General features: G+C 31.5%; 5 protein-coding genes across 7 annotated transcripts; 1 reads left to right on the top strand and 4 right to left on the bottom strand.

Moving 5' to 3' along the window:
* Positions 1–153: 153 nt before the first annotated feature.
* ChT (choline transporter) lies at positions 154–4,493 on the bottom strand. The gene is given in 6 exon segments (XM_075732415.1): positions 154–2,000; positions 2,065–2,182; positions 2,257–2,754; positions 2,824–3,063; positions 3,065–3,237; positions 3,301–4,493. Coding segments are annotated over 6 exon segments (1,956 nt in total). The 5' UTR covers positions 3,482–4,493; the 3' UTR covers positions 154–1,254.
* An 840-nt stretch (positions 4,494–5,333) lies between these two features.
* Positions 5,334–9,859, bottom strand: p115 (General vesicular transport factor p115). The gene is made up of 7 exons (XM_047060180.2): positions 9,402–9,859; positions 8,401–9,327; positions 8,100–8,343; positions 7,587–8,031; positions 6,788–7,526; positions 6,235–6,720; positions 5,334–6,169 (listed from the first exon to the last, which is right to left on the bottom strand). Exons 1-7 carry the CDS (start codon positions 9,486–9,488, stop codon positions 5,582–5,584), a joined length of 3,516 nt encoding a protein of 1,171 aa, XP_046916136.1. The 5' UTR covers positions 9,489–9,859; the 3' UTR covers positions 5,334–5,581.
* On the top strand, positions 9,832–11,457 carry qm (geranylgeranyl pyrophosphate synthase quemao). Its single transcript, XM_047060257.2, has 7 exons — positions 9,832–10,096; positions 10,174–10,239; positions 10,300–10,385; positions 10,444–10,649; positions 10,704–10,915; positions 10,979–11,081; positions 11,170–11,457. Exons 1-7 carry the CDS (start codon positions 10,058–10,060, stop codon positions 11,358–11,360), a joined length of 903 nt encoding a protein of 300 aa, XP_046916213.1. The 5' UTR covers positions 9,832–10,057; the 3' UTR covers positions 11,361–11,457.
* On the bottom strand, positions 11,091–17,056 carry LOC124496656 (esterase E4). Of its 3 annotated transcripts, none has more exons than XM_075732412.1 (7): positions 16,606–17,056; positions 15,331–15,517; positions 15,105–15,257; positions 14,347–15,049; positions 14,022–14,290; positions 13,556–13,965; positions 11,091–13,468 (listed from the first exon to the last, which is right to left on the bottom strand). In XM_075732412.1, the coding sequence occupies exons 2-7, from the start codon at positions 15,376–15,378 to the stop codon at positions 12,964–12,966; spliced, it is 2,088 nt and encodes a 695-aa protein (XP_075588527.1). In that variant the 5' UTR covers positions 15,379–15,517; positions 16,606–17,056; the 3' UTR covers positions 11,091–12,963. The 3 variants fall into 3 exon arrangements, with proteins under 3 accessions (XP_075588527.1, XP_075588526.1, XP_046916154.2); XM_075732411.1 differs by having other exon boundaries at positions 12,875–13,468; positions 15,331–16,395; XM_047060198.2 differs by lacking the exon at positions 16,606–17,056 and having other exon boundaries at positions 12,875–13,468; positions 14,347–15,040; positions 15,331–16,546.
* Positions 11,483–12,550, bottom strand: wus (TM2 and DnaJ domain-containing protein wurst). The gene has a single exon (XM_047060246.2). It carries the CDS (start codon positions 12,548–12,550, stop codon positions 11,483–11,485), a length of 1,068 nt encoding a protein of 355 aa, XP_046916202.1.
* Positions 17,057–17,066: the final 10 nt, after the last annotated feature.

The following is a 17,066-nucleotide window of genomic DNA, read 5'->3' as shown; positions in this document are numbered from 1 at the left end:
CATCTGGATGTATCAATATTCGAATGAAAAAATCGTACAAACAGATGTGTGATAGAATCGAATCGATTTTTTTGTTTTGATTTAGTTTTTTCAGAATTATTATTAAATTTTATTTTTTATTTAAAACAAGACAAAAGTGCTGCCATCTTGTTAACAGAGAAACAGCTTTTAATTTCAATTTTCATTTTTAATTTTTAAATAATCAAATATAATTGATTGATTTCTTATTCAGTTTTTCAAAACAAAAAACAACAACAATCCAATATGGTTTTCTTCAAACAATCAACAAACAATGGAAAAAAAACAAACTAAAATTCAATTTAATGATTTTTTTTTTGTTATATCAAAGTGTATGGTGGGAGTGTTTGTTTGTTTGTGTGTGTGTGTGTGTGTTTTTGTCGATTTGTCAATTTAAAATTGTTTATATCTGGATATAACAACAACAACAACAACGGAAAAAAATGGATTTCTCATTGGATTTGGATTGGGAAAAAGATTAAAATGTCACAACCTTTGTTTCAATTAAATTAGTAATGGTAATATAATTGATTTGATAATGATAAATGATGATAATCATTTTTTTTTATCTTGAAGAAGAATAAGCAACGTATTTCATTAAGTGATAAATAATCAATATGATCAATGAATGAATGAATGAAGAGAAAAGAATGATGAAGATCAATTTTCAATCACAACCATCGTTTTTTTTGAATAATAAAATTGGAACGGCTAAATTCTAATATTGGTTTGAAAATAAAAAAACCAAGAATTTTTCAATCGCATTGGATGATGATCTGGCCGATGTACATATCTGTGTGTGATGGTCAACTGAGATTTTGGACAACTCTCAACTGGCCAATTTGGGCATCTTTTTTGTGACAGATTTATCGATCAGAAATTAGGTCAGTGGTTATATATGGGTGTGTGTGTGTGGTTTGTTGGTTACGAATATTCTATGAAAATGATAATGGCCAATGGCGAATAATAAAATTTCATTTGTTTTTTGTTCACAACCTCGATAAATATCACTGGGGACAGATAGATATGTAAATGTTTGTGTGTTGTGTGTGTGTGTTTAAAATGTGAATTATATAAAAAAATAAAACGTCACCTGATTTTCTTTGTCGATATCAGGTGTCTGATTAATTATGGCTAAAAATAAAACACTCTGATTGATTGATTGATTCCATGCTGTAAATAAGATGATTGATGACGATGGTGACAGCTACGATGAATGGTTAATGATGAAATTTTTCAAAGTTTAGTGATAATAACCTGGCCCGGATTAACCGATTCTATATTGGGCATCGGTTTTGCTTCATTAGCACAGCTAATCGAATGTTGCCGTCGAAATGATGCCATCAATGGATTCGATGATTGAAATGATGGCTTTACATCTAGATCGACAGATGAATTGTTCGATTTACGTTCACGAATCAATCGTTCTTCAGCCAATGGCTTCAATGGTGGATCGATTGTGGTTTTATCCAATAATTTTTCACTACTACTACCACCACCAACATTATTATTTTTATTATTACCGGTTGGATCATCTTCGCCGGTATCCAATGCTTGATTAACACGGCCATTTAATTCGGATGTTTGATAATAGAAAGCTTGTGACGCACTCAATACGGTCATTTCTTCATGTGGTTCATGAACAACATGTACATCATCCGGTATGTTTATGACACAATGAAAAATATCGAATTCGGGTGGTAACCAACCGGATTCAAATATACGTTTGGACAATATGGAAACACTGATCAATGTGACTAGGCTGGACAACATGGCAAATGTTCTAAATGGAAATAGTTGACCATCAATTTCGTTATACCATGGATATTTGATGAATGGTGGTAGATTGAGAATATCTTCACCACCAAGTGCACGAAGTAAAAATCCAACTATATAACCGGACAATGAACCATAGGTATTACAATATTCTTTATAATGAACTACGCAGACTAATTGTGGAAACAGAATTACATAGACCAAATCTGGTGACAAACAAAAAACAATCAATCAATTATAGTTCAATGGGGACTGTATGTGTATACATACCAGATGAAAGATACCATAATCCATAGATTGATTTGACTGTAATGGCCATTGTGGTAGCAACACAACCTACAACAATAATTGATATTTTCATGACGAATATTACTTCATGTTCGGATGCCTAAATTGAAAATGATTGATTGATTGATTATTAATAAATCCAATATTAGATATTATATTTCAAATGATTCATACATTTTGTCTGATCATTAATTTATAAACATTACGAGCAAACATTGAACTGGCACTCAATAGTGATGAATCAGATGATGACATAACAGCGGCACTAACTGCTCCCAATCCAAAGAATGATATGAATGGCGGTGTTAGATATTGTAATACCAATGGTAAAACCAGAGATTGATGATCCTTGTCCAATGGAATTGGTCCTTTGAAATCAGTTTCGTTCCATGCTGTAACACGACCAACAGCTCCAATGATAATCGGCGGTATAGCCATTATGACACAACCAAATGCCGCTACATAAGATAGAAGCTGTGCTTTTGCACCGGATTTTGATGATAAAACTCGTTGAAAATAAACTTGCCAAGGAACACCACCCAATATTAGCAATAAGAATAGATCCGTATATTGGGCGAATTGATAGCCATGTAGAACACCAAACCAATCATTATGTTCGGTCGACATACTTTTGACCGCTGGATGTGCAATACTGAATGGTATGCAAAGCCACTACATTCAAAGATGGAAATAGAATTATTGATCAAATGTAAATTTGAATAAAATATCAGAAATAAATACCAGTCCTATGAATATGCAGAATAATTGTATGACATCGGTATAGGCAACCGAATATAAGCCACCAAACAATGTATAGATCAATGCAATGGCTGCAGATAATATGATCGATGTGTTATTATCGATATCAATGATAACACTGACTGTAGCACCCAATGCAGCCAAAATGGCTGCTGACCAGAAAATCTCGCCACATAATGCAGGCAAAAATAATAGGCCACCCATTCGAGAACCAAGAACCTCCTTGAAATGGATCCAACATTGTTACATAGCCTTGTTCACGCATTTTTGTTGCAAAAAAGAAACCACCCACAACAAGACTCATTGCATAACCAATCGGAGCTTGACACCAAATGATACCGGAACTATACAGTGCTTCGGCCGTTCCATTAATATAGCCACCACCAACCCATGTTGCTAGAATTGTAATGAAAACGTAATCGTGATAATAAGAATTGAATTCATCAATATTTTACATACCTGTCATCGTAAAAATACCAACAAAAACGCCTATATTACGGCCAGCTAACATAACCTCTTCGGTTTCAAATTCATCACCTTCACCATCGGTCTTTTTCTTACGTCCAGCCCAAATGCCGACAACCAAAATGATAATGTAGAATATGACAACCGAAAAAATACCGGCAATATTGACAGTCATTATTGATTGAATTTATTTCGATTGCAAAATATATTTGAAAATGACTAAATGAATAATTGAATTATTTTCGTATCAGCTTTGTTTGATTAGAACCACCAGCAGCAAGATGAAGGATAAATATAACGATTGGATTTCAGAAAAAAATGTTTGATTTCATTGATTGATAGATTGTCGTGCGAATAATTGTGGAAAAAAAAACATTAATAATGATGATGACAATAACGACAACAATCACCCCAACGAAGGCTGGTTCTTTTCGATGGGAAATTGCGCGTACGACTTTTGATTAATTTGATCATGTAATTATAATAGAGCTAATTAATTAATTAATTAACTGTGCTGAATTCCGATTGTTGTCGTCATATAATAATAATGTAATTAGCATGATGATCAATTTGTTTTTTGAAAAACAAAAAATTTTTATCAATGATATTATCGTCGATCATTGACCGATGATGACGATGATGATAATAATAATCAGCTTATCTTGAATTCATTCGGAATGATGGCAAATATATATTTTGTAATCACAACCTTTGTTTGAATGTGTGTGTGTTTTTTTTGTGTGGACGAATTATGATTCTTTTATTTTTTTTTTTAACAATTTAAATTTGCTAAAATAGAATGATTTATGTTGATTGATAATTGATGATCATAACATTATTTATAATAACCGACCAAAGTCGATTATGATGATGATGATGATGATTGTAATTGGCCATGTTAACAAGATTCTTGAAATTATTTAGCCAATCATTCGATTATATCACACAAAATCATACGACAGAAATCGATTTTTCACAATTTTTTTGAATTATATAAATACACAACCAGATAGAATGATGAAAGGCGAATAAAATTTCAGACAATAATCGAAACTTGGATAAAAATAAAAAAACCAAGAGTTTCGAGCTGGAAATTGAATCGAACCATACGAAAAGTTTCATACTATTTTATAGGAGAAAAAAAAACAATAAATGATTACATGGTTCAAATCGAATGACAGTGACAAACTCACCACCACCATCATCAATCGATCTGATAATAACGTTCATTTATTTTTATTATGGAACTCAATGGATCACCATCAAACCACATCATCATAACATACGCACGGATATATGAAAACGAAGAGAGAGAGAGAAAAAAAAAATAAGTTCAATTTGGTATTTGGGCAAAATATATAGCAAAAAATTATTAGCTTCGAATATAATCATATATGGCACAAATGGGATTCCCTTTCTCAAGTACACACACACACACACACACACAAGCGCAAAGAATTGATCACCAACTTTTTTTTGATAAAGAAAAAAGATTCTTGTTCCATGATTTGGCCACCAACACACCAACACCAACACCACCACCACCACCACTTCTGTCCAAATGGCCATCAACATAAAACTATACATTCGATTTGACATATGCGCGATCACATCCGCGCGCGTTTATCGTTCTTGATTTCGACAAAAAAAAAATTCAGAATGAATTTTTCACAACAACAACAACAACAACAACAACGACAAGAATAGAAACAACTGAACCATATAGAAAAACATTCAAGGCTGTAATGGTTCTATCTATTAACATCATAATCGTAATCGTAATATATATATTAAAGAAATAAAAAAAAAATGGCTTGCCATCATAGTCAATTCTAAAAATGAATGAAAATTCTATAAATTCAGATAGTCGCCTCTAACAAAACAACCAAAAAAAAAAATCCATATATGGCAATTACGTGCATGTATTTTGTGCCGCATTATTATAAACCACCTTGAAGAATTATCATCATCATCATCGTCATCGTCATACGATATGATGAAGTGCGCACGTGTATTACCGAATTTGTAACAATTCAATTCAATTTTCAATTTAACATTCAAAGCGGAAAACAATGTAGAATAAAAAAACAATCAGTAATAAATTTCAAATAATTTAAATGAATAGAAAAAAAATCAGAAAGACAACCGCTACAAAACTTTTTGACGATTGCGAATACACACGAATTTGAATAAAAAAAAAATTCAATTTTCAATTGTTAATAATTGAGAGAAATGGGAAAAAAATAAAATCGGATGAAACATAATAATAAAACTATTACGAATGCATTTCCGGATTCGAATGTTGATGTAAATGTAACGGCTGTTGTTGTGGTTGCTGCTGATGAGTGGCTGTTGTCGAGACTGTTACTGTAGCCGGTGTCGAATTTATTAGTGGATATTGACTAGTCTGCTGTTGATGTTGTTGTAATTGTTGATGATGATGTTGGACATATTGATATTGTGGTGGATGGCTATACAAGGAATAATGATTTTCATGCATCGGTAACAGACTTATAGTTGGAGCATTGGATGTTGATGTTGGCAATTGTGATTGAATTGGATTACCATTCATCGCCATAACCATTGATGATGATATAGTGGCCACAACCGTAGTTGATGTTGATATTGGTGCAGATTCATCAATTATTTTTGATGTATTAGTTGTTGTTGTTGTTGTTGCGGATGCTGATGATGGTGGTGATTCCAAATTATTTATCATACCTATGTGATTAGTATTTTCATATAATGGTGGTGGCATAGTTTGTTGATAATTTATATTTGTTGTTGTCAATGTCGAAGATGGTTCATTTGAAATTTTGTTCGTTTCCAATGGTTCATTATCACCAGCTGTTTCATCTACAACCTATATAAATGAAAAAATTTTCGTCAATCATTTGATTGAATAGATATTAATCTTTTTTTACATACTGATTCTAAACCTCTGTTTTTAAATTCTTTTTCATAATATTGCAATTTCAAATTCTGATCACCAAGCAACGATATAAGGGCATCTTGTTCTTTTCGGATTGATTCTAATTCTTCACGCAATTTTTCCATTTCAACTATCTGTACATTATTATCGGCCAATTCGTTAGTGGTTGTTGGTGGACGATCCGGTTCAGACACATGTCGTGATATATCACTATCCGATACATTCACTTGTGTGGATAATGATAATGATTGTGATTCGGATGCAAATGCCTGCTGCTGATGATGTGATTGTGATGGCTGTTGTTGTTGTTGATTGTAATATGCATAATAATTTTGTTCCCAGCACTTATATTGATCAATTATTGATAATAATCGTCGATTTTCATTCATTAGATAATTAATTTGTTGATTGTCGACAGGATTAATTGCATCTACACTGTTATTCGAGTCTGGTGAAATATGCAAATTTGCCATCTGATTAGCCTGAATATGAATTAAATTAAATGAAAATTAATTTTCAAGAACAAAAAAAAATCATTATCGAACATACCATTTGATCATGGACATTATTATTATTAGATTGATAATTACCATTATCATTATTGAATTGAGAATAATTTGTTTGACCGGAAACATAACCCGATTCAGTAATGGCAATCGTAGCCTGATTACTATGGATATCATTCGGTTGTTGATTACTAAATGCCTGATTACTACTATTTGTTGCACCACTACTAACAGCAGCATTCGATACGAAGGATGTTGACATTTCAGCACTACTAACAATTGGACTAGGAGTTTGTAACAATGTTGATGATGATACTTCTGAAGTTAATGGATCATACATTGATTTTTGTGCTTTAAGCAATGCTAATTGATCACGTAATTGTTGTATAATGGAATGTTGTTCATTCAATTGTCGTTGAAAGAATTCATTTTCAGCTTTTAATTCCAACGATTGTTTCTTCAACAATGTTAATTGCTCATCTTGTTGTCGAATTAATTCTTTATATTTAATCAATAATTTATGATCTTCATTCGATAATGTGGATTCCAGATTTTGATTCGAATCATTCGTGGCTGGTTGTATTATTTTCAATATAACCGGTTCTTGTTTTCGGAATAGATTACAAAATTCATAATCAAACAATACATCGGATGCTTTATGATAGGCAAGCTGTGGTTTCTGTATCGCTTGACTGAATTTTTCATTTTTTGATATTAATGATAATTTATCAATAAATATTTCTCGTCCAATTCGATTATTGATTAATTGACACAGATTGTCCCTAAATGGAATTTATATTAGATATTTTTTATTATTAATAAAATTAGCCACTCAAACTTACTTGGTAAAACTGGGAACCGAATTATCATTATAGCATATACAGATACCCAATAAGAAGGCACATAAACCTTGAACAATAAGTTCAACATCATCGGATTCAATTAGGCCAACTTGTGAGGTTAGATATGGCACATTGGTCGATATTGAGACAAAATTCGCTACAACAACAGATGAATTGGCAAGCCAAGTGGATAATAACATTAAAAGGCTAACACGTCGTTGATAATGACCACCTTGTTGTAATAAGCTTGAACAATATGCTAATAATGAAGTTGGTGAACTATTCGGATCGGTAGCCAATTGAACACGAAGCAACTGTTCTTTCTGTGTTATATTATCCAATAAGGCATACGATAAAGAAATGGAAACAAACCAATTGGAAAGATAATCATAGCTAAAAAATCCACTGCATAACAGTTGGCCAGCAGAAACATCGAAATTCGTTACTATTAAAATTCGAAAAAAACAATGATTAAATTTCATCAAGAATTCGGCAGACATTCCTCAAATCTACCTTCAGATGTGGTGGGTAATAATGTTTCGACAATCTGTGCTTGGCCAAGATCATTTTTATATAGGAAACATTGAAAACAATAAAGAACGGCACATCGTAATTCGAATGGTTGTTTCTCATTGATCATAGACATCAATAAAATAACAATCACTGGTTTAGGCGGTTCAATCGGTGCATTTACACGGCTAAAATAATCCTGATTCTGTTGATTACCACGTATTACTTCGGCAACACAATTGATTGTCTATCTCAAAAGAAAAAATGAATTTAAATTTTAAATGATAAATAATAAAGATAATACCTCAGTTAGAATTTCTGCTGGAATGCCATTCGACATGAGTATGGCGCATAATTTCTGCAATACTTCATTTTGATTCATTACTTTTTGACAGGAACTAGTAACTTGTTGTGGATTTTTTGGCGATACCAACGAACGAATCACTTTAAACATGAGCAATAGATTATTGATTTTTTGTGTATTCCAATTAGTGTCGAATGAAAAATCAAAAAATGGTAACAATCGATTAATGTAGCTTCCTTCTTTAAAAAAATTCTGATTCGATGTGTTCGTTTTCAATAGATTCAATAAGATAGAAAGACAATCTTCGACAATGATACCACCATCACTATAACCTTCAGATGTAATTATATCCAATATTCGATCGAATGCATTTTCGAATGCAACAATTTTCTGTATATTTGTATTATTTTTTGTTAAATCAACCAATAATAATAATGCATCATTACGTATAACTTCACGTGGATCGGACAAAAGATCCATCATACGTGATATACCCATTGGATGTGTAAGTATACAATCTTGACATTCACGAAGTTTATTCCTTAGTAAACTATATAATAATTTAATTGTTGGCCAACGAATTTTAAAATCAAATTCACCCAATAAATCCAATACTAATTGAACGTTTTCTTTTCGTTTGATGAATATTTCAGTAAATTGAGTACTTAAATCTTGACTATTAGTTGGAGAATCAGATAAATGGACATTATCTTCTTCATTACCAATTACATTGATCAGTGTTTCTAACGCAAATGCAACAATATCAATATCATTCGAATCATTCTGTAGAACAAACAATAGAGCATCCATTGCTTTGGCTCCTACTTCTAAACGATAAGTTTTCGACAATGATTTCAATGCACGACATGCATCACGACGATCTTCAAGCAATGTTGAAGTTTCCACACGTTCAACCAATCGTTCCACCTGAATTCAGATTCAATAAATGAATTTTAGTTGTTTTTAAAATTTTAAACAAAAAAAAAACATCACAACTATACCGTTTCGGCAACATTTGGTTGATCATCAAGAACCGAATCAGATGGAGCACCGACCACGGTTTTCCATCCACTTTTTAAATATTCCATTATTATTAATGATGATGATGATGATGATGATCACAACCACAGAGTTCAAGGTGTTTTAATAAAAAAAAAATTTGAATAAAACTAAATATGGAAACTTTTTCGAATAATTTTTGAACAAAAATACACAATATTAGTAGCGGTTGAAAGTGGAAAATTCAATTTTTGTCAGACAAATCACTAATCTCATTTGGCCAATTTATTCGTTTGATTGGACTTTAATCTTAAACTTGGAAAATTTTAATTACGTAATTACGGTAAATATCGTGTGTGTATCTTTAAGGTGCGTTTACACTATAGTCATCAACATTTTTGTTGAGGTAACATTTTTTTTTTATATTGTCGAAATGTTGATTGACCAACACGTCAACAACAAACGTGGCTATTTTGATTCACTTATGACTATATCAACCATGTTAGTTGTAGCCGGTTTTAATGCAACAACCAAAGAAATTTTTTTTTTGACAATTTATTTTTTCAAATTTTAAGTTTCATTAATTAATTTCAATTTGAATTGAGCAACAAATTTTCAATTATTCGTCTACCAAAAAAGTCTAGATTAGGTGAAAAATATGAATGAATGTCAAAATTCCAGCAACGATGAGAACAAGGTTTGAGAAACGCCCTTTTTTCTAATTTTTTGTTTTTTTTTTGGATTTGAATTTAATTTAAATTTTTTTTGTTCTAGCTTCTTGAACCATATCATTATATTATGCAATGTAGTGGTAAAAAAATTCGAACCAAACTTATTCAGGTATGAATGGATGTGTTATTCGAATGAATAAATTTCTATCATCATCATCATCTACTTTAGGCTTTTAACCATTGGTTACAGATTCCAGATGATAAATTGGAAATTATCAACACTATTATTGAAATGCTTCATAATTCAAGTTTATTGTAAGTATTATTAACAATGATTATCACTAACCATTGTGTTGTTTGTATTTTTATACAGGATCGATGATATTGAGGATAATGCTACATTACGTCGTGGAATACCTGTAGCGCACAATATATTCGGTATTGCATCGACAATCAATTCGGCCAATTATGTCTATTTTCTTAGTGCAGATAAATTAATTAAAGAATTTCCATCAGCTATAATGCCAAAAGCAATTACTATTTTTACTGAACAATTGCTTGAATTACATCGTGGACAAGGTATGATGCCATATTGAAATTAACATTAATTAAAATAATTTTTATTTATTGAAGGAATGGACATTTATTGGCGTGATTCATATACCTGTCCAAGTGAAGAACAATATATTGCCATGATTGAACGAAAAACCGGTGCCTTATTCAGTCTAGGTGTAAAATTGATGCAATTATTCAGTGCTGATCAACGTGATTTTAGCTTTTTAATTACATTGTTGGGAAAATATTTTCAAATTCGTGATGATTACGCTAATCTCAAATCAGCTACTGTATGTATTGATTTAGGAATTTTTTTAATTTTGCAATTTTTTTAAAGAAATTTTTTTTTCTAGTATGAAGAAAACAAAAGCTACTGTGAAGATTTGACAGAAGGAAAATTTTCCTTTCCCATAATACATGGTATTCTTTCGAATCCAAATGACAAAACATTAATCAGTAAGTATATCATTATCATTATCATTATTATTATTATTATTAATTACCATTTTATCGATCATTCATTTTCATTTAAATTAATATATAGACATTTTACGAAAACGTACAACAAATGTTGAGTTGAAAAAATTTGCCGTTGAAAAATTGGAATCTTTTGGTTCATTTGAATATACAATGGTGACAATGAAAGATTTAAGTCAAAAAGCACGAGAAGAAGTTGATCGTTTGGGTGGTAATAAATATCTACATCAATTATTAAATTATCTGGAAACAATTTGAACAATTTTTCTTTTTTTTTTGTTATTATTTTTTTCAATCATTTTCTTCATTTATAAAATTTAAAATGAATTAAAATTCTATACAAAATTGTTGTTGATTTGTCCATGATTTTTTTTCTTTGATCAGCTTGATTGTTTTCTTAATCTTTTCTGTCGCATACTTGATAGTAGATCATAAGCTTGTTGTATGGCCATAAATTTTTCTTGTGCCAATCGTTCATCACCAATACGATTTTTATCTGGATGCCATTGACGTGCTAATTTCCTATACATAGCTGTTATATCATCCTGTGTAGATGATTCATTAAGACCAAGTATTCTTAATGCATTTTTTTCACCTTGTGGATCAAGTGCTTCAACAATTTCATTCCATAATCCACTAATACCTTTAATTTGAATGAAATCCCAAAGATTACGTAGAACCATACGAAATTCTAACCATGCTGGACTATTGAAAAAATTGCCTACAGCCACACGACATTTAATGATTTCGTCATTTTTATCGGTAACCGTACAATTAAAATAAAACCATGATATCCATAACATGAGATAGGCAAACATGGCTAGTGTAACCAGCCATTTACTAATTGATTTTTGAGGCGTACGACGCCATTGCAGTGAATATCGAGTGAATGCTAATGTAGCCAATAATGAGGTAATGAATACTGGATTTAAATTAAAAAAATATAGCGGTGCAGTCATATAGGCAGCTATTAATGGCCATCGAATCGGTCCACAATAATGACCAATATTACCAACGGTATGTACACCGATAGCAATAGCAACCGGTACCAGAATAGAATTCAATAATCGAGATATTATATTATCACTGGTATCATCCACACTGAACCATTCATGTGGTATGGCACCCATGACCAAATAGCCAAGTATATCGGCAACAACAATACTGGCAAAATATCTAACAATTCCGAATGATGGTTTAGATTTTTGTCGCATCTTTTCAATCAATTTGACCATATAATCATGATCACCATTAACTTCGGCCACATATTCAGGTAGACGCCAAAATTCTCGTATAAGACCAACACCAAAATAACCGCCAAATGATGCACACAATGCAAATCCATGTCTATAACGACCAAGATAGAATTGATGTAAGCCAAAAAAACCACCAAATAATAGGAATAAATAGGCCAACCATAATCGTTTCTTATTGTTGTTCGGTGTCATTTTATCACAGAATCGTAAATATTTCTAAATGATGATCTAAAAATTTGTTGTTGTTGATGACATAAACTTTTACAAAAAAAAACAAGTCAGCTTTTTTCAGGTTTGTTTTTGTTTTTGTTTTGAATGTTCGAATGATGAATCACATATTCAGTCTGTTCATTGGTTGCGATGCGACGACCCTCATTCATTCAATCAATTCATGGTCGACCTGTTCATGGTCATTTTATATGATAGCAATGTGCAATGTGTTCGAATCGAATCAACCTGATTGACAGATAATAATATAGGTGTCGTCATCTATTATCAATTATGGTCAAGTTTTACTTTGAAAAAAAAAATTATTTTTTTTTATATTCTGTACAGGAATGAAAATTTTTCAAACATTTTTTTTTTTTTTTTTTTGTTATAAAATTTCAATACAATCCGGATGATGATGATGCACGACGTGATGCAAGTACATGTGCTAATGTTTTTGCTGATGTATGGCCACAATTATAAACATGTGATGTTTCAGCAGAAAATGATTGCCGACGTCGTTGATGAATTAATAATAACATTAAAATGATAATTAAAACGAATAATGTTAACGACAAGGCTAACATTGACCATGCAAATGTTCGTAGTTTTGTCATCGAACGTATACTACTACTGCTATCCGATTGTTGACTACGGCCATTATTATTATTCATATTATTCGATTGATGCCATTTTGAATTGGATTTCGTACGATCAATGATCGATGCTGATGTAATCGACGATGAACTAATTGATGGTAAATAACGTATCCAAAAATGTGTTGCAGAATCATGATATGAATCAACTGGTAACAATTTTTCTTCAATCAAATATGTAGTTGGCCTTTGTATTGTATATGGTGGCCAAAATGGTGTATCCAAACTTGGTATAAATGGGGCAAATCTACAAGGAAAATACGCGGTAATGTGTAAAAAAAATTTTAAACAACCGGAACAAATAAACAAACAAACATTCAAATTATAAACATACCCATGTTTGGCAAAATCAGTCCATAGATGTAATAATCGTCGTTGTATCAATGCATCACGATTATCTTGTGGTTTTCGTGTTGAAAATTTTAAATTGAATAAATAAAATAATTCATCACCATGACAAACGGCATTGGATGTTGGATCAAATTCTTGATTATTATTTGATGGCCACCACATTAAACCTCTATTATTATAACCGATTAGTTGACGATGATTACCTTGTAATATTAGATTTAACATTGAATTACGTCCACGATAACCAAATACATATTTATAAGTAATATTTGTGAATGGTAACGAAAGGAAATGACCCATAACATTAAGATTTTGATTGGATGATGTTGCAGCTGTTGAATATAATCTTAATGTTTCATCGATACAAGATCCATATAAAGCATCGGTGCTCATCTTTGAAAAAAAAATTTTTAAAAAAAACATGAATCAATCAATTGTTATATACTTACATTGACAAATCGAAAAGCCATTTCAGGATAATTTTTACTATTTAGAAAATTAAAATATTTGAACAAAATATTCTGCTGTATATCATGTTCATAATCTTTGATTGCTGTTTTCAGCTTATAGGCATTATTTCCAATCATTTCATAGGCAGTGTTTTTTCCACCATTATTCAATAGAATTGTAGCACGTATAAATCGTGGTAAAAGTTTTTCCTCTAAATATGTTCGTAGATTTCCGACTTGGTCACCAATCATCTGTTTGTTAAGTATGACTAAAAAAAAGAAAATTAAGAAACGAATGACATGACACATGACTTTGAATACTTACGTGGATAAAGAAATGCTGTTTCATCTTTATTATATCCCATCATCAATGGAATACGTCGATAATGACCTTGACTTATTAACCGTCGTGGTTCATTCGGTACAAGACGTTCATGAGCAACACCCACTTCTTCAACAACGGGTACAAATTGGTGTGGATATTCACCGAATATCTTTCCTTGTTGTTGTTCTTTAAGCAATACGGTCAATTTCACCCGTCGTAAACATTCGATTAATTCGGCGTTTCCACGACGAATTGGACAGCCAATTTTACGGCCCAATTCTATGGCAACATTGGCTGCATTATATTCCATTGACCAGCTACAAAGTGGTGATCCACTTTGTGCAATTACACGATTGAATAGTCCAGTACTTAATGGCGAAATTAGATGCAATATGGCCGATGATGCACCAGCTCCTTGACCAAACAATGTAACTTGACTTGGATCACCACCGAATGATTCAATGTGATCATGAATCCATCTTAGTACCAATAATTGATCATAAAGACCCCAATTTCCAGTACCATGTTCATCACCAGTGCTTAGAAATCCAAGTATACCCAAACGATAATTGAAAGTAACGACAATAACATCCCAATCGAGTAGATATTCTGGACCATAGAGAGCTGCATCACCATTTTCGAATGATTCTCCTTGAATGTAAACCATAACTGGAAAGCGTCTACCGATCGGATTCTGTTGTTGCTTTTTTTAATGACAAAATCAAAATCAATTGTGAATAAATTCATTAAATTGTTACCTGTGGAAGGTTAGCCAATGGCACAAATACGTTCAGATAAAGACAATCTTCTTGACCATGTGGTAGACCATTAATATCTAATTGTGGACAACATGGTTTATAACCATTGGCTGTCAATGTTTTTGGATACCATTTTGGATATGGTATTGGTTTCTGATTTTATAATAATTTTAAATTAGAAATTAATTTAAAAGTACAAAAACAAAAAAAACTCTTTTCTACATACCTTAAAACGTAGATTACCAATAGGTGCTAATGCATATGGAATGCCCATAAAACCAATAGCTCGATTATTGAGATATGTTCGAATTCGTAGGCCTGTGATCGGTCCTAATTCGGTTTGAATTTCAACCACCGATGCTGATGATGTCAATGATGATGATGATGATTGGCAATTGATTGAATAATCATCACTATACATGGATGAAAATAATAACAACAACAATAATAGAAATCTTGATAATAACAAAAGAAGAAATGAAGAATCAAAAAACAAAAACATTTTCAATGAAAATTTTCGTTAATCATTTCGTCAATATTGTTTGATGAAAAATTATCAAAATGATTCGACATTTATGATTGATTTTTTTTCTGGTGATTGAAATGAATGGAGAAATTCATGAAACTGAAAAATTGCGAAAAAGAGAAATCAACGATTCAAACACAGAAAAAAAAACAAAACAAAACAGAAAAAAATGAGATTCGGATGCTAATAAATGGACTTCCTGATTGGACAATGGTTATTTCTCTCTTCATTCGTTGGTTGGTTGGTTGGTTTTTTTTTATATGTTTTACAACCAAAATTGGTCAATAAAAACAATATATAATTTCACTTTAAAAATTTCAATTTTTTTCCGGAATGTCAATATTTGATCAATAACAATTCAATCAATCAGATCTGATGTGTGTGTGTGTGTGTGTGTGGGTTTTGTTGTGGCAATCTGATTTGATTGATTCTATAGGAATTGCAGAGATTTATTTCATTATGACTCAGAGATGTGTGTAGAGAAAAAAAATGCAACAGGTAGTGTTTTTTTTCTTGTCTTCCACAGTGTGTGTATTCAATAGCTGTTAAATGATAATAATAACAACAAACGACGAGGACGATGATGATGATGATGATGATGATGTTAATGAAAAACATACGGGAATTGAATTTATAATTACGATATGAATGAAATGAATATAACAATAGCCAAAATAGAATGTTTTACATGGAATGGACATGGTTGGTTTGATTTTGATTCTCTTGATTGTTGTTGTTAGTAGTGGTGGTGGTGGTGGTGGTGGTCTTTAGATGTAGAAACAAAACAAAATATCATTGGACATGATGATGACCAAAAATTAGAAAAAAAAATTATGATGACCAAATGCTGGCCTTGCTTTTTCAAAAAAAAGCATTTCGATTCGAATGTGTGAATGAATGTGGATGGAGACAATTTTTGAACGGTGAAAAACATTCGAATATTTGTCACTCATGTATTTTAATTATTACACATACCTGTTATTATTGTTTGTTGATACATTTTTTTTTTCTTTCAAAAAGATAAATAATCACGGTCAGTGGTATAAATTAAAAACGAAAAAAAAAGAAAAAAAATTCTCATCAACCGTTAATCGAAAGGAGAAATTTTTTTTTCTTTTCGTTTCGTTTTCACGATACATTGAAATTCGATTCGATTCGATTCGATTGTATGCCATCGTGGTCATCGTCATCATCATCGAAATCGTGTGAGTAATGATCAATGATTAGTGATCATTATCTATTTTTTTTTCATCAAATTCAATTTCATTGAAAATTTCATCGGCTTTTGTATTATTTGTATGTATAGACAACCGACAAATTTTTTTTTGTGGTTGTGGGAACCAGATAGTTACGATTGATGATGATGATGACGATGACTACAATGTGAATTTGTGAATGTAACCAGTGACTAAATGACCAACAAGTAGTAGCCAAGA

This window comes from Dermatophagoides farinae, chromosome 7 (assembly GCF_024713945.1).
Source record: "Dermatophagoides farinae isolate YC_2012a chromosome 7, ASM2471394v1, whole genome shotgun sequence".
Taxonomy (NCBI): domain Eukaryota; kingdom Metazoa; phylum Arthropoda; class Arachnida; order Sarcoptiformes; family Pyroglyphidae; genus Dermatophagoides; species Dermatophagoides farinae.
The sequence above is the reverse complement of the archived record's forward strand: the minus strand, read 5'-3'. Positions and strand labels throughout refer to the sequence as shown.